Genomic DNA, 18,260 nt, shown 5'->3' on the forward strand with positions numbered 1-18,260 from the left:
GCTACGCGCGGCTCATGAGGTGCCTAATGGTCTCGGACACTATCCAGTGGTCCAGAGACATTTACACAGAGCACGTCACCGGCCACCGTCAATACCAAGAGTGAGCCGGCGTGACTTCGTGCACCCACAAGGAGGAAGAGACCTGTAAACTTCCCCTGTTGGACTTTATCCCCTGAGCCCTGAAACAACCAAACTGAACTCTGCCCTGTGAGGGTCATCCTATCATCATTACCCAGTCCGCTCATTTATTCATGCCCACGACTATCCATAACCTGTTTGTATGAGTGATGTACCCTCACTGCTTGCTGGCTGTACCTTGAACTCACCCACCGTATACCCCGCATTGGGGACATGACAGACTGTGTATATGTATATGCCGTCCAATACCAAAACGCTAACATCCCCCTACAACCTGTATGTTACCCCCAATGACACAATAACTGACGCTTCGAACACTTTGTATCGTTTATTTTTAAATATTCTCTAATAAACTTTAAATCTTTCAGTGGACCAACTTCTGTTAGTGGGAGAGACAAGTTTTCGAGCGACACAGAACTCTTCCTCTGTGTAGCCTGAAAGTTTGTTTCTCACACCAACAAATGTTGTCCCAATAAAATATATTACTTCATCCACCTTGTCTCTCGAATATCCTGGGACCACTATGGCTATAACAACACTGCATATTATGAGCAGAGTATAAAATACCTGTCACTTATATGTAGGTAGTAGTTTTACTTCTTCGGGATGCTTGCAACATTGCAACAGGAGCTCATTTAACTGCAAAAGAAACGGCATTGCTTCCTAATACCTGCACCACGTTGAACTGTATAGGACAAAGGGACAAGTTGATTCCTGGTGTAACTCCACTGGTTCTCCAAAAAATAAAGTGTATTTGAAAAGGTTCCTACTGAGCAGCAAAACTCCACTAAGTGAAAGCATTTCTTTGATGGCATCCACGAGCATGTTCTGTACTCCACACATGGATATGGATCTGATCTAAGATAACACTTCTTAAATTGTAAACTCCTTGGGCAGACACCTTGTCTACTTCATGCTCTGTACATTGCTGAGCATGCTGATAGAGCACAACGCTTTGCACATGCCATAATACGAGTGGGTCTCGGATAGGGAAGATCAGAGAGAACAGGAGAAAGTGGAAGGCAAGTTTTTATTGGCATGTCATTTGGGGAGATCACATTACTATCAGTGCAGCAAGTGAGAGCACTGTCTAGTGATTATTGCAAGTTGCTGGTATTCAGAACTCACAGATTCTGTTCCCAGCTCTCTACAGGCTCACTGTGGGATTTGGGGCAAGTCAGTTTACCTCTATGTGACTAGATTTCCCCATTTGCAAAGTGCCTCACAAAGATGTTGTGATGTTCAGTTGTTTCATATTGGTAAATTCCTTTGTGATTCTTGGGTGAAGGAAGCTACAGAAATACAAATTCTTATCTTTACACTTGAAAAGCATATTGGAAAGATGTCTATTAATTAACTTGCATTTTTCTAAATATATATTTATATAATACATACATGAATGATGAAGTATGTGTACACACACACAAAAATCTGCATGTATATACATATCTATAGTTGGATATACATTCAACAAAAATAAATAAGTATATACATTACATGCATACTCTTAGCAAAAATACAAGATCACTAACAAGCATCTTTTGCAGATATTAGATGGAGGTATCGAATCCTTTTTTCCATGTAGACTACAGAGGTAAAAATACACTTTGAAATAAAAAAATTCTTGTGTATGTGCATTAAATGGTTTTGTGCATGAGACTGAAGTGTGTGAGTGTGTGCATGAGAGAGAGTGGTGGGATGTCTAGCGGTGATGTGTAAGTGAGCGTGTATACAAATACAGCTTCCTTAACAGCCATTTCTTTTTTTGTAAAGTCTGTTTGGTACATTATTTCCCTGTGTCATGCACGTTGTCAGTATCACAAAAGACTATTCCAGCAGAAAGCCCCACTGTGTTAAGGGCACTGCTTCTACGGAGCATAGTTGAGCAACATGAATTCTCTTCAAGTTTTCAAAGTCCTGGAAAGTTTTGATAAGCAAATACTGTCCAGGCTCTGCTTCACCATTGGTTGTTTCTTCACCGCCAGATTTTGACACAAATAATCTGATTGAAAAATCAGGGAGGGGAACAGGGGCAAAAAACAGAAAGAAAAAAGGAGAAGTATCTATTTCAGAAGACAGCTACCAAGTGAAAAAGTGGAAGAAAGAGCCACAGAAAGAGAAAGAGAAGACCTCTTGCTGGGGGGTTTGTCTGGGGAGATTTCAAGGCTGAACTTAATTCCTGCAAACCACAGTCCCAAAAACAGGTGATTTTTTTTTTACACATTTACTAACTTTGTTGAATTCATTCCTATGATGTGTCTTCATAAGCTTTTCTTTTTTCTTTTCTTGCGTTTGCAGATATATTCCACCACATGAGTCAGTTACATGTGCTGGGGATTGTTTTAGGATAATAAGGTGCTTAGATAAAATGATCAAACCGTTTAAAAACTGTACATTGATTTAACTTAAACACGTGCCCACGGGCATGTGCATGCACACACAGTAAAGTGAGTAGTAACAGAGAATGACAGCAAAAAAAGGTAGAGATAAGATATTTATTAGTATGCCCTTCAACACCTAGGTCACAACAAGCACCTAGAAGCAGGACTCATTTCCAGCTGTGCCCCTTTGTATCTCGGCAATGAGGACAGGACATTTTTTCCTTTTAATTGATATTTTCATGGGGCCACATCTTCACTGTAAGTACATTTGCAAAGCTCCATTCGCTTCAATGAAGCAATGCCAGTTTACACCAGTTGAGGATTTGGGCCATATTATTTCATATTTTTGGCTCCTGTTTACCACTTGATTTAACTTGTTTTTCCCCCTCTTAAATATGCTGATTAATGTGGCATAATTTTTAGCATATGGAATAAGTCTGAACTCCCGCTGGACATAACAGCCAGATCGGTTCAATGCACTGGGCAGATGAATGGACAAATGACAAGCCCATAAGATGGGTGAGCCTGTGAATTAAAGGAATAAAGGATTTGCTTTACAGTACCTTGTCAAAGCTATTTATCCTTTGACACCCGATCCAGTGCCCACTGAAGTCAATGAATCCGGCTGCTAATGAACAATCCTGAAATCACTTTTTAAATCACTTTATTTTTTAAAAATGTATTTAACCCAGATGGGCAAGTATTTCCATCCACATCATGGGCAAAATTATAATGAAAAATTGCCAGCCCTGGCACAACATCCATTTGCCCGACTTTACCATGATAATGAAGAACTAATTATATGTTTACCTCTCCACTAAAAACAAGTACAAATTACTCATCCCTGGTGAGTCGAATTTCATAAGGCTGGACTAGTGAGTTTAAATTTTGGTTTAAAAGACTGAAAGTCTTTAGAATGCTACTTAAGATCCAGTGTCAGGAGCCTCTAAAACCTCTTATTTTGTTAGCACTCAAAACAATTAAAATACATGCAGCTGGTAGTGAGGTTTTTTCATAAAGTAGAATCTTCTGTAAGACAGAGAGTTCTTTATTTTTAGAAGATTTGTGCTTTGGTTTGGTTTTGTTTGTTTTTCTTTTGTTTTGCACCAGAATACTGGGGGGAAAACTATAATATCAAATAAGGTTTATAGGAAGAAGAAAATATTTTCCCCTGGCTGAGCCCTTGTACAGTGATCAACCCATCTGAAAATGTATTTTATTTGTAACTCTAAAAGTCTGTCATGAATTTCCTTCAAACCTAGTGAAAAAAGCTTCCTTCATCTCAGAGTTAACTTTCCAAATTGGGAGATAGAGAGACTTGAATTTCAGGAGTTACAAGGGGATGAATGTCTGTCTTATAATGGAACACATGTTACAAATGTAAGTCCTGATTCTGGACGGTGTTCAGGATTAGGTCCATAGGGTGCAATCCTGCAAACACTTGCTATCAAATATTTGCTTATTGTTGTGAGTATTCCCATTGAAGTCAATGGAACTACTCACAGATGTAAGTGCTTCACTCGGTAGTAAGTGTTTTCAGCATCAGGGTCTAAGCTATAAAGACTATATTCGTCTCTCCATAACAGCAGTCTCCTGACAAGCACAGGAGTCCTTTACAGCACCAACAAAGGGCCTGATCCTGCATTTTTTGTGCACTGCAAACTCCCATTCATTTCAGTGCGAGTCAGGGATGCACAAGGAATGCAGGATCAGGCCCTATGTCTCAGCTCAAACAGAAGCCAGAAACCCCTGAAAATAAGACATTCTAATAGAAGTTCTTGTACATTGAGTGTAACAATGTGACTGTAGTACATCTTACACATTTTTTGAGATGTTCCCTATAAATTCTATTGACCACCTATCAACAGTGTCCTAAAGGCTCTAGGAACCTTTGGGATGGAAGGTGCGCTGCAAATATAAGATATTATTGTGAACATTGGCCTAGATTTTCAAAAGTGGCTAGTAACTTTGGGTGCCTCAGTTTTGCGGGTACCGAAGATGCATTAACGGGGCCTGATTTTCAGACATTGCTGACCATCCACCCTTTGTAAATCAGGACCTTTAAGGGGTCTCAAGTTAGGCACCCAAAAATCAAAAAGTCCAAAATCACTAAATCACTAGCCACTTTTGAAAAATCTAGGAATATTTTTTCCATGCTGAAAGCCAAAACTGTAACTTGGCCGCTCTCCCTGAGGCTTCCTCTGGCTGCTTGGAAAATATAGTAGCCAGCTGCACGTTCTGTAACTGAGCAGTAAACAAGTAACTCTGATGAGTCTGACTTTGAATTTACATTCTCTTTTGAACCAAGAAGAAGCCAAAACAAACACATTTTGGGTAATCATCCTTAGCTAGTCAGTGAAACCTTTCTTATATGATCACCATCCAATGACGGGATTGTCACAAAAGAGATCAGCAAAAACCGGCTCCCTAAAAGATGGATTTTAAACTAAAGGTTGAACAAAACTGTTCTGGAAGACTCAGTGGTTGCTTAAGACATAGGGCTGCCAATGCTGGTTGTACATATTCCTGGAGGTTTCATCACATGACATAATCTTTAATTAAAAATTAATCTTCAATTCCTGGAGACTCCAGGACAATCCTGGAGTGTTGGCAATTCTATAAAATAAGACAAGGTGTTGTCTGTTAAAGGTGGGGTCCATAGTGCTGGTTTCCCTTGATATCATGGTTAGATATTAGTAGCAGTTGACCACTTGTTACTGATAATCTGTGTTTCAGAGGGAGATAATATTTTTCTCTCACAATCTGTGCTTCCAGCTTTCCTCACATTTGGTCGTGTGAATCACAAATATAATCTGATGCAGTTAATTAACTACACTCTGGGTTCCCAGTTCCTGTTTTCTCTGTAATGTGGGGCGGGGGGGTGGACTTCCTTTTGCAACGTTCAGTAGTGCATCAAAGATTGCTGAACTAGGCACAGGCCATTATCTGCCATAGAAACACTGAGCCAAATTTGGCTGTCAGTTATACTGGTGTAAATCTGGAGTAATTCAATTGATTTCTATGGAGCTATTCCAGATTTACTCTAGTGAATTGAGAGCAAAATTTGGCCCAGTGTATCTAAATGAAACACTGTGGGCCCGATCCAGCAAACAGCCCACCTGGGAAATTCCTATTGACTTCAGTGGAAGTTCTACACACACTGATTTGCAGGATTGGGCCCTGTAGCTTTGTGATGCTTAAAAGAAGCCTCATTAGGGAGTTACGGGAAAGTAAATAGAACTAGGTAATATGGAGTCATTGCTTGCAAATCAACACTGAGGGTTAAAATACGCTGTCCGTTTTCAGCCCTATATTGGTGCCCTCTGCTAACTTTCTAACATAAACAAAAATTCTTTTTGCGACACAAACTTTCACATGTTAATCTCAAGTCACTTGCAATTTTCTTGGTAAAATGTGAAGAAAACCAGATGAGCCTATTTCAGAGTAAAAACTGACTAGGGAGTTCAAGATTTGGCCCAAAGATGGATTATTAAGTGATAGGAGCCCTGGGCCAGATTTACAAAGGTATTTAGGTTCCTAAAGATGAGGATGGGGTGACTCGTGTGATTTACAAAAGCACCTAAACTAGTTAGGTGCCTAACTCTCATTGAGTTAAATAGGACGTAGGCACCTATCCCATGCAGGCACTTTTGTAAATCACACTAGACACTATTTGCATCTTCTGGCACCTAAATGCTTTTGGAAATCTGTTCCCCTGTCCCTTGGGGCACTTAAGACAACACTGGACAAAGCACTAGCCTATACAATTGTATTTCGAATACTTAAGGTCATTTTCTGCAGTGGGCCCTGGAGAATGGACTAGCTGAACTCAGAGACTTTTCCCATCCCTAGTTGCTGTATTTCCATGATCCAGTCACAACTTCCCCTATGCTGCCTCATTGAGACATTTCAGGTCATTCTTGCTCCACAGGTGCTGGGCTTTTTTCAGTAAATATGTACATTACGCTTCAACTGTTCTCATGTGGGGGAGGGAAAGGGGGAGAAGAACACTTCCCTGTCAACATAGACCCAGGATTTACTACAAGCTTTCCAGGGTAAAATATACCAGGCTTTGCTTTTACTGCCACTGTACTGAACAAGTATAGGGAAAAATGCAAATATGCATGCAAATAAGAGATCAGCTGATCTCCTTTTAGTGTCTAACGTTGAACACTTTCCCGTGTTCTCTAACACAAGGCCAGTTATTAGCCCTTGGGAAGTGGGGAGGGAGTAGGCCTGGGTACTAAAGATAACAGATGCATTGCAAGGGAATTTCATATGATTAAATTTCAGCATTTTATGTTTGTTTCTAACTCGTGCATTTCAACAGCCTCATGGTGTTTGTTTCAGAGACAGCGTGTAACCCTTTCCCACTCGGCACTTCTGCCATGCCATTGCTTTGACTGTCATTTGTCAGCTAAAAAGCCAAATCATCATGCAGCGCTGGTAAAGAAATGTCATGTACATTAAAGAGCTTCACCCCACATCAGATCAAGGCTCCCTCTCTGCCATTATTCAGCATGTCTTTCACGTTGTTTTGCTGTTATTATCATCATTAGTGTTTGTATTGTGGCAGCACCTAGGAGTCCCGTCATGGAATAGGACCCCATTGTGCTAGGCACTGTAGAGACAGAGAACAGAAAGACAGCCCCGGCCCAAAGAAATGTTTTCCTGCCAGCTCTCCTACTTTGTTGTACATTCAAAAGAATAGAATCAGAGATGCAGCATTGTTTAGTGGCTAGAGCTGGGGAGTAGGAGTTCTGCGTTCAGTTCTCGACTTTGCCACTGACTCACTGTGTGGCCTTGGGCAAATCATTTAACCTCAACGTGCCTCACTTTCTCCCTCTGTAAAATAAAGATAATACTTCTTTGCCTGGGGAGGGGGCGGGGGGAGCTTATAAGGTTTAAATCTTTATTAAAGCACTTTGAGATTTGCTGTCATCTCTGCAGCCAGTGACAAACAGCGTCTGAAAATGACATGGTGCTCCTCTTGCCCTGTCCATGGGTTTCAGTTTCCTGCCCTGGAGTTGTGGAATCCATCCCAGCTCCTAATTCCCAGCAGCCACTCCTCTTTGACTGGCTAGGGATAGGGGGAGCAGAATCTTTCAACTGAATGCTCTGTCTCCGTACAGGTTGTTCATCCATAAACATGACATATGGGTTTTATTTCTGTTCATCAAAGCACCAGGAGCTGGGGGATAGGAGCCTGGGGAGTGAGAGAAAACATTTCTGTCCCTCACCATTATTTATGCCATCCTTCAGTGTTTCTGCCCAGGAAGTGCCTGGAAAATGCCACGTTCTTTTTTGGTGAAGAGTAAGAAGGCCCATACCTACCACCAGCACCACTCTGTGGAAGAGGACCTGCCTGTTTCCACATGGGATCCCATACCATCGCTCTGCCTTGGTGAGTCAGATCCATCCTCTGGGCTTGCTGAAGTACAAACCGCAGTCGGAAAGCCACGCTGGCAGTATAACACAGCTGGGAACCAATTTAAGTAGCTTGCCCATTGAAGTGAATGGGAGTTTAGCTTGAGTAAATAGTGAGTTTGAACTGATTGAACAGTGAGTGAAGAGCCCCAATACACAGACACTGGCTTCCCTGCTGCATGCTTTCTCTCTTGCACTCCCTCTAGACCAAATCTGCTGCTGGCATAAATAGGTACAACCCTGCTGAAGTCAATGGAACTGCACCTTTTTTTCAGAAACTGCATTTGGCCTCTGTCTGTATCTCCCCTTTGACTTGACGGTTTAGTGATTCCAGGGGCAGTGCAGAGCCACCATACTATATTGGAGGGTTTTGCTCACACATATGGATTTAAACGTTTGAATAAATGTGTTTCTATTGATTTCCAGATCTCTGCCTTGGTCGCAGGGAAATCACTGCAAAAAACCCTCCCTTCTTCTGCTTTCTTTCATTTTAAATATATTTATTCCCATTTTCCCCCAGAGGGCAGTTTTAGTACATGCAATGAAACCGGTGTGGATCTCGCTGTACTTATGTTCAGCAGAGGCAGCTGACTCCAGCAAACATCCACTAGCGATCAGAAATGCTTGGAGATGGTGGCTGAATTTTCCCTGGCTCCTAACCATGCTGCCTGTATACCTATTTGCCACACATACACTCTTTGTCTATGCCCCATCCATACACGGTCGCTTTGGGAATGTCTATGCTGCACCTGCGGGTGTGAATGGCAGATATACCTGCACTAGCTGGCTCACTACAAATAGAAGCAAGGACACTATGGCTGGGCTTCCATGGGGACTAGGTACACATCGAGGTGCACTCTACCTTGCACTGGTGGTGCTGAAGCCTGCCCCACAGCATCCTCACTCCTAAGCTAGGGTGCAGTGAACACAGATATCTCTCCCTGAGCTGCAAATCACACCCCCAGCTGCAGTGTACCCTGTGTCTGTCTATACCCCACTGTCTGTGCGTTACCAGCTGCGGGTGAGTTGCAAGGGATTTCACAGCAGGATGGAGGGGTGACAGGATACCAGTGTAGTCATGCCTGTGAAAGGAATTGCCCCCTGACTATTTCACAGTGGGGAAGTTGAGGGGCAAGCTGATGTGTGTTGCCTGCACTTAAATCAGCCTTCTTTTGTGGATGGATTACCCGCCCCTACCAACCCCACCCCACCCCCATGCATTCTCCCACAGATGTCACTGGAGCAGGACAGATGGGGCAGTTATCTGCACCCCTCAGGCACCATTCAAATTTACTTTATTCAAATTCAGGCTCAATTTACAGTTTGCTTTGGCCCTGTCTGTGAAACCAGAGCCTGCCCCTGCCATACCCTCATGGGAAGAAGTAAAGAGACAGCATGGGAAATCCCCATCCTTTGGAGAGTCCTATTGTCCAGTTCAGTACCAAGGAAGAGTTTGGCCCTTTCTCTGATGTCTATTACCCTCAAGAAACCCCAGCCTTTTCTGAAATCTATGACACTCTCCCTTTCCAGATAGTCCAACTCCTCCCATTTCCAAGGTCAACACCGGGGGCGGCTCCAGGCACCAGCGCAGCAAGCGCGTGCCTGGGGCAGCAAGCCGCGGGGGGTGGCCTGCCGGTCGCTGTGAGGGTGGCAGGCAGGTGGCTTTCAGCGGCGCGCCAGCAGGAGGTCCGCTGGTCCCGCGGCTTCGGCGACAATTCAGCAGTGGGGACACTGATGGCGCAGCACCGGCAGACCTCCCACAGGCACGCCACCAAAGACACGTGACCAGCAGACCGCCCGCAGGTGCACCGCTGAAAGCCGCCTGCCTGCCGTGCTTGGGGCGGCAAAAAACATAGAGCCGCCCCTGGTCAACACACTGCTGAGCAAGGGCAGAGGTGAAACCAGTACTGGGCCTCAGACCAATTCAGACAATTGGAACAGGCTCATTACATCTCCTATTGCTAACCAGCAAAAGGTGGTGGGTCTGTTTTAGAGATGGCCTGGCCAGGTGTAGAGAAATGTGAGGGTCACTGAACACGGGTAGGGAGGAGACTTCTGGGCTCTGTTTCCAGCTCTGCCACAATGTGACAAGCCCTTTAACCTCAGTTTATCTGTCTAGAAAATGGGAATAATAATCCTGAACTCTCTGCAGGAAGGGCGGTGAGGCTGAATTTGTTAAGCATGTGGATGAAAGATGTTATATATGTGCAACTTACTGTAACAAACCCCTGGGCACTTAGGATTTCATGGCTGTCAGCCTGCTGCATACCAAGTGCCCCACTTCTTCCTCCCTGCTTCCCTCTTCCCAGTCCATGGTTTGCCACTTGGACCATCAAGGCAATGATAGAATTCAGATTCTTCTTCTCCAGCATGCACAGGCCCTGACTCTGGAGCTAAGAATAATCTCCATTAGCACTACAGGGCTTATGACACACAGTTAAGCAGTTCTGATTCCATCCACCAGAGGACAATGGTGCACATACACAGACACACTCATTCAAACACACTCGCTAACTCATTACAATATTGATATTTTGCCAGCTAGAATAAATTAACCCTGATGCCATTCTGATCGCAGCCCCGTGTGACAAGTCGTCAGAAGAAGTCAGGACCTTCAGCACAGAGTTCAAAAGCGAGTACCCAGAATGCTTTGTTCCAAAACAAGACAAGGACCATGCTGGACTGAAGGAAGAAGGTGCGCCTGCCCTGTATCTGAACAGGACACTGTCAGGGCCTCCAGCTCAAGGTTAGCTATACAGGGCCAGGCTCTCCGAAGAGCTCAGGGCCTGATTTTCACATGCTCGGCACCTACAATTGGGGTCAGATTTTCAAAAGACTTCAGTGCCCAGCTGGCTCCCATTGTGACACCTCTGATCACACTGTTTATGGCAGAGCTGAGCCCTTTTGAAAACCTGGCCCTAAATGGTTCATGAATCAAAGAATTGTATGATGGTTGTTGCTTTGGTAACGAGGCCCTCAGAATAAATAGGGATCAAGAGATATTCTTCCACATTATATGAGGTATTGGCCAACTAAAGGCCTAGTGATTCTGAGAGGGTTTCATCCACTAGCTCGCCTTCACAGCCAACATCTGAATGTAGGAATGTCCTGGGCCATCGGCACCAGCACCACTAGCCCCATGTTAAAGGGAAGTTTCATATCAGCCAAGGTAACATGAGTGCTGGAAGCATCTCTTCCCTACCTCACAGGCCCTGGTGGCCTTTAAACCTGATGAGCTTGGCATATGGTTACTACAGTATGGGCACCTTAGAGATGTTGGTGACTGAGAGACAGACCGAGGTTGTTACTGTCATGGTTGCATATGACCCTACATGTGCACACACGTCCATACCACCACACTCAGAGCCCCACCTGATGACAGTACCTGAACCCCTCTGTTCTCGGTCTGCGGTAGGTTGCCCAGTCTGCTTGTACGTAGCAGGCCATTGACAGGCACTGCACCAAACTAGGAAGTACAAGCTGAGCTGTTGGGAAGTATTAACTGCCCTGCCTGGAGTATCAGCAACATGAAGCTAATCCAGCCACAGTACGCTGGGACAGATTTGTGTCTAGGGTGGCTCCTAGACCACGAACAGCAGAAGTAAGACAGCCCTGCCCACCTACCAGAGTTATGAGAAGGCTTTTCTGTATTTCCCACGGGCAGCATTTCCCTCTGTGCTTCTGGGACAGATGTGTGTCATGCCCGACAGCACGGCCATAAATTTCAGACTGAGACTAGAAACATGTCAAACCCTCCTAACCGTGAGCTTGTTCTGTAGTTTCCCACACAAGAGAGAAGAGACAGTAACGAATGCAAAGGGGACTTATTACTGAGGCACAGCCACACCCTGCAATTCTCTCTGAGGCTGTAGCTCCCAGACTGCCCTAGTGTCATTTCACAGGTTCTCCCAAAGCCCTGGCCTGGCCTGGCCTGGGCATCCATGAAAGGGACTGAATCCTGATCTGAATGCTGTGGCTTAGGCCCATCTGTAGATGAGATCAGCGGTTGAAAGGAAGCGCACTGGTTACTAATCTTTCCCTGTAGCTTTCCTGAGTCAGGTATTCTCATTACAGATATTAAGCAGTAATAAAATGACTGTGCCGAGCGGGTCTGGGAGCATTTGCATGAGTATCCAGGCAAAGCAGAAAGCCTGCCAATCTGTTCTCCTTCTCCTTTGCCACCTCAGAGACATCCGTCCCAGCTCTGCAAGTTAAGGGCTGCAGCAATTCCACAAGCACCCCCACCTTCTACAAGCCCAGTTTCTCTTGGGACACCTTCCATTCTCCGTACAGCTACAGGCAGATGTCTTCCAGCATGCAGTCAGCCCTCCTGGAGCGCTCAGTTAGTCTGTATGGCAGCCACCTCCTGCCGAGCTCTGAGCCGCCTCTTGATTACAGCATGCGTTACTCACCGGACATGGAGACGTACCACTGTGTGAAGTGCAACAAGGTACATCACCCACTGAAGCCATAGGGCTGGGGAGGAGCCTGGGGTGATTTTCATCACATACATACACCAGTGTCCCACAGGCTTGATTTAAGGTACAAGGGACCCAGCTGGAGGATGGATACCAGGGGTCCGATATGGCCAAGGGCACCGGGAGCCTATGCGGGCAATATATGTACTTGGTGCTCAGTGCTCCCCCACCCATGCCACACCAAAAGTACAGCTCCTGCACTGGTACCTACACTACCAGCCACTATCAAGATGACAGCAGAAAGTCTCTGTAAACAAGAACCTGGCTCTGCTGAGCAGAGATTGGCATAAACCACAGAGTTGGATCTGGATCTGAATCTGAACATCGTCAGAGTTTGGATCTAGAGTTTTGGCTCAGCCCACTGGGAGAGTAAGGCTAGCTGCCATGTTCAGAGCCAGCGTGAAAGTTTGGGAAGAGCGGGTGTGCACCCAGGGGTTTGGTTTGAGCCCCTCTCTGCTGGTAAATAAGAGCACCTCATTTTGACTAGCCCAGAAGTAGAACTAGCAAAGACAGCTGGCCATTCACTCTCCTGGCTGGGGAAATAGTTGTGTGATTGGGCTCAGCTAATACGGGCAGCTGGAGGGAAACATCTGACAAAGAGAGGGGACTGGAAAATAGAGTTGGAGACATGGCTGGCTCCCAGGATCCTCATTGGCAGTTTTCCTCTTCTAGGTATTCTCCACCCCACATGGGCTGGAGGTCCATGTCCGAAGATCTCACAGTGGGACGCGGCCCTTTGCTTGTGATGTGTGCGGCAAAACCTTTGGACATGCTGTGAGCCTGGAGCAGCACACAAACGTCCACTCCCAGGTTGGTAGCCAACAGGGAGCCGATGGGATTGCAGAGTCACTGAATTGCCAAAGGGGTTGGCTCCTCTGATACCTCGAAGCAGAGTCTGGGCAAATCCCGGCTCGTGCTGAGTCCTCCTTGTTAGGTGAGGTGGCACACCTCACATGACATGATATCATTTGCTGGACTTTAATTGGCAGGCCCTCTTGAAAAATAGCAGAGAGTTTGGGAGGGAAGAGACATAACTAGAGATGGGTCTGAGCCACAACATTCAGATCTGGAGCCAGATCCAAATATCCTAAGAGTTAAGGGGTTGTCTGGATAACCAGGGGTTTGGCTCAGTCCACTGTAGCAAGACGGGCGCCCTGTGACATTCCGGTTTGAGCCTCCCCAAAGTTTGAGAGTATTTGGATACCGGGATTTGGCTGACATCCATCTGTTATAACAAAGAGGGAATCCCCAGCAGGTAAACACAACAGCCTTCCTGCAGACACACCAACAGAGCAACACCAGTGCCAAGAACATTTACACAGCCACAACGGCCAGGCGGACTGAGGACAATGGACCTCATTCTTGGCTCTCTGTTCTCACAAATCTCAATGCTCTCCTTGGTAAATCCCTCCACAAGTCTGAAGTTCATTTGCAATAGTTTCCTCCTGTGATTCCCCTCCTCCTGCACGACACAATCTAGTGGCTCAGACTCCTGTAAGCTGTTTGGGAAAGAGACTTTTTTATCCTGTGTTTGGACAGCACCTAGCACAATGGGGTCCTCCTGGTCCATGACGAGTTGCTCCTGTGTGCTACTGCAATACAAATGAATAATAATAACAGTATTCCTAGGAGAGGATTACCTGATTTGTAGTGTTTAACATGCTAGCCTGCCTAGTTTTCTACTCGCGTTTGTCTCCATCACTTCACCTGTGAATGACAAATCTGATCCCCAAAATTTCATTTCCCCCAACAGGAGAGAAGCTTTGAGTGTAAGATGTGTGGAAAGACTTTTAAACGCTCGTCCACATTGTCCACCCACCTCCTGATCCATTCAGACACGCGGCCCTACCCCTGCCAGTACTGCGGCAAGCGCTTCCACCAGAAATCAGACATGAAGAAACACACCTACATTCATACCGGTGAGAAACCTTTCTGACACAAAACACACACACCCCGAGCCCACAGCAGTTACGCGTACAGATGCACTCACATGCACACACACCCATCACACATATGCGTGCACCTGAGCCCACAACATTCATGCACATACATGTGCACACGTGTGCACACAGACCCGTGAGCCCGATGTTCATGCACACACTTGTGCAAATGCACTGAGATGACGTACAGAAAGATGCTGATGGTGAGCCCAATTGTCGGCTCATCATATGTGTTTTTAATGTTGCATGTATGTCAGAGGGTATGATAGATGGAGTCACACCTGTGCAGGGGGAGCAGCACGAGGTCCAGCCCCAATGACATCCCTCTGGCCCCCTGGAGGGGTTGAATGTTTCCCTTTGTGACCCAGTCCGTAATGCCAAGCGGGAGGGATGAGCCCAATTTCCCTAGTGTAGAGGGTTTGAGTTTGTGTTCTGCTTGGGAGAGCTGGGGAAGGGGTGCAGGGATCAGAGACGGGGAATGAGAAAAAAGATGCAATGACAAAAAGAGGGTGAAAAAGAGCAGAGGGGGCACTGACTGAGCAGCCGCGGCAGAGAGGCCAGGGACTGAATGGGCTCTGCAGGCCGAGCTCCCCTCTCAGCCCTACAGGTGGTCCCTCCAGGGCCTCGTGGCAGCACATCAGCAGGGCAGTGTGTGGCTAACAGACCCGCACTGCCCGAGCCGTCGGCCCAGCACAGACAGCCACCTCAGTTTGGATCCGTGATGGTTTGTTTCTGTCCCACAGGGGAGAAGCCCCACAAGTGCCAAGTGTGCGGCAAAGCCTTCAGCCAGAGCTCCAATCTCATCACCCACAGCCGCAAGCACACCGGCTTCAAGCCCTTCAGCTGTGAGCTCTGCGCCAAGGGCTTCCAGCGCAAGGTGGACCTGCGGCGGCACAGGGAGACCCAGCACTGCTTGAAGTGAGAGCACACCCCCAGCTCGGTCCTGGAGCCCCTACTCCCAGCCACATGGAATCCCACCAGTATTCTGGCCTCGTCTCTCCCTCTGCTTGGCTTGGGGCACCCACCTTGTTAAATGCTTATCTCTGCCCGGATTCCCTGCGGGACTGGCACAGCAACATCCTCCTCCCTGGTGTTACCCCACATCCCCCTGTGCGTGACCAAGAATGGCACCGGTGGGATCACTCACTGTCTAGTTTTATCAAAGGCACTGGGCCAGGCTCTGATCTCAGTTACTCCAGTGTAAATCCCCTGGAGTCATCATTACTCCGGATTTACAATGAGTGCAGGATCTGGCTCATCTCATCCACTGGCAACACAGAGGAACTCCTGGGTTGATGGCACCAACTGACTAGCAATCTGTGCCCGGCTCCCTAACCACGCTCTACTTCGATGGTTAGGAAGATAAGGCCTGGGCATGCAAATAATTTGCATGCAATGAGCTCCGCTCAGCTAAGACAGGGTTCCCACAGAGGGCATACATTTGGGGCACATACACCTAGCCTCACATGCTTTCAACAGGAGTCTTTTTGTTATCAGGTGAAAAATATGTAGCACTGCATGTTTATCTTACAATAGAGTTGCAGGGGAGAGCAGTAAAAAAATCAGACCCTACATGCCCATATTAGTACCACCTGGCTACCTACATGGACTTCTGAGCTACTCGGTATTCAGGACCGTGGGGAATTTTGTTTCCTGTCACTCTTATAAAGAAGAAGCTGATCTATCCATCTTGCACCCATCACATTAGTAGGCGAGTACCCTACAAGTATTAGCAAGGCAAAGTAGCAGTATTTCCTTCTCTCTCTGCTCTAGCGGTTAAAGCACAGGGCTGAGAACAAGAGCCATGGGTTCTTTCCTTGGCGCTGCTACATCCTGACTATGTGACCCTAGGCAGGGCACGTCCCCTCTCTCTGACTCAGTTTCCACATCTGTAAAATGGAGATGATACTTCACCTCACAGAGATATTATAAAGATTAATGTACCAGGTTTGTCAAGTGCTTTGAGATCCTCAGCTGGAAGACACTAGAGAAGGGCAAAGTGCTATGTTAGGGAGAGAAGTGCCTTTAAATGAGAGGGGCAATGCAGCCCCAACCAAGTCAGCCTGGGACACTGTGTCAAACAGGGACATCACCGTGTTTAGCCTGTGGCTGGGATGCAGCATCGGTTCCTTTGTCCCTCTCTTTACCCCAGCACTGATTAATGAAACAAAAAGCCCTGCAGTGACTCTCCTACAGATAGGAAAGACATGATGCAAGTGGAGAATTCATTTACTGCCAGGAGGAAAAGGACCAAATCCTGCTCTCAGTTACCCCAGTGTAAATCCAGAGTAATTCCAATGGCTCTGGCCCAGGATGTGAAGCATAAATGTTTGTGCTGGGTCTAGGCTACTTTCCGCTAATACGCAATCCGGTGACTCAAAACACTCTCCCCTCCTTTGCTTGTACATTTACATACGTATTTATACTTAGTGTAAGGTATATTTTTACTGTAATAAACCAGCCTGCAACAACCTGTACGGGCCTGTTAGATTTCCTAGATAAACGCTATGTTTCTTCTCAGCACCCGGGGGAGGCAGACTGTCACAATACTCTGGGGACTAAAGACACCCATTTCAGGAAAGCCTTTGGCCACACCCAGCTCGGGATTTGCAATAGCCTGTCTGATTTACTAGTCTCTCTCTTTACATATCACAGGGGTCTAGTCCACACCATGGACTGAAGTGTCACTTAGGGGGGAAATGCCAGCATAACCTAGTGGCTAAGGCACACTCAGCTGCTACAGAGCGTCCTCTACTCAGAGCCCACACGCAGACAAGCAAGGTTTTGGTCCTGTTCACAGCGTGATACATACAGAGAGCCCCATATAGGCAGAGTACAGTTACCATCAGCAGGTAATACACTGAGAGAGACTCGTCAACTCTTTCAATAGATCACAGCCAATGTTAGGATCCTGGTCAATGGCAGGGCCTCAAAGGTTGGGTATAAAAACGTGAGGGAAATGGGGCTGAGGAATCACTCTCAGGATTGCGAATGGGGCAGCAAGCACGCACACAAACTCACACATACACAGGGACACACAGCGCGTGCACTCCCCTGCCCCCACCTCTAAAAGTCATTTAATATTACTAGAAGTGCTGCCAAGAATCCAAATATTGATTGTGATTTGTTTGTTTATTTTGCACCCCTAAAATCAATACAAAAATATTTAAGGAGTTCCCAGGTATCTGAACCTCTCAACTGCTTCCCAATCCCAACCTCCCGTCCTTATGCTCTGGGGCAGCAGGTGTTTAGGACTGAGTTACAGGCAGAGCTGGTCACTGCAATGCTGGCGTGGCCTGAATAGAAGCTACACCAAGAGCACCTGTAAAACCACTCATAAAAACAAATCAGACAGCTGGTTCTTCCAAGCACTAGCAAACAACAGCTGCTGTGTCTGGGACATTTCCATTGTTATCACTGATTTCCATGGGATGGCAGAGTCGCTGCTTGGGGGAGGGGGACGGTATCTCCTCTCCTGAATCCCTGTCTCTGCAGACAACTTCTTTCCTTTGAACCAAAGAGCCACTCACCCACTTCAGTCATTTATTTTGCCTTGTACCCTAGGGTACATGGTGATGGCAGCAGCCCTGGTATCACTGAGCTGAGTGGATAACTGAAGAGTTGTTAGACTGGAGTAAGCAACGGCAGCCCTACATTTATGCTAATTATGTGGTCACATGAGCCCTGTATATCTTGGAGTCTCATATCATGCAAGGCTGACTTAGGCACAGGCCGGACAGGCAGGCTCTAGAGAAACACCTTTTAGGGGTACTATGAATACTCAGGCGTTCCACTACTGAAAGCAGCAAAGTGGCCAGAAGATTCCACGTCTGCTCCTTTACTCACTGCAGAAAGATGCACTGAGAGCTCAGCTGCAGATCAAATGCAACAGGAGA

At 46.3% G+C, this 18,260-nt stretch overlaps 1 protein-coding gene across 3 annotated transcripts; it reads left to right on the top strand.

Moving 5' to 3' along the window:
* Window positions 1-1,928: 1,928 nt before the first annotated feature.
* GFI1B (growth factor independent 1B transcriptional repressor) lies at window positions 1,929-17,054 on the top strand. 3 transcript variants are annotated; one of them, XM_039506607.1, is made up of 8 exons: window positions 1,931-2,342; window positions 2,660-2,777; window positions 7,782-7,923; window positions 10,525-10,692; window positions 12,134-12,396; window positions 13,097-13,234; window positions 14,178-14,343; window positions 15,108-17,054. In XM_039506607.1, exons 3-8 carry the CDS (start codon window positions 7,809-7,811, stop codon window positions 15,284-15,286), a joined length of 1,029 nt encoding a protein of 342 aa, XP_039362541.1. In that variant the 5' UTR covers window positions 1,931-2,342; window positions 2,660-2,777; window positions 7,782-7,808; the 3' UTR covers window positions 15,287-17,054. The 3 variants fall into 3 exon arrangements, with proteins under 3 accessions (XP_039362542.1, XP_039362541.1, XP_039362540.1); XM_039506606.1 differs by lacking the exon at window positions 2,660-2,777 and having other exon boundaries at window positions 1,932-2,342; XM_039506608.1 differs by lacking the exons at window positions 2,660-2,777; window positions 14,178-14,343 and having other exon boundaries at window positions 1,929-2,342.
* The last annotated feature ends 1,206 nt before the right edge of the window (window positions 17,055-18,260 follow it).

This window comes from Mauremys reevesii, linkage group 19 (assembly GCF_016161935.1).
Source record: "Mauremys reevesii isolate NIE-2019 linkage group 19, ASM1616193v1, whole genome shotgun sequence".
NCBI classification, from domain to species: domain Eukaryota; kingdom Metazoa; phylum Chordata; order Testudines; family Geoemydidae; genus Mauremys; species Mauremys reevesii.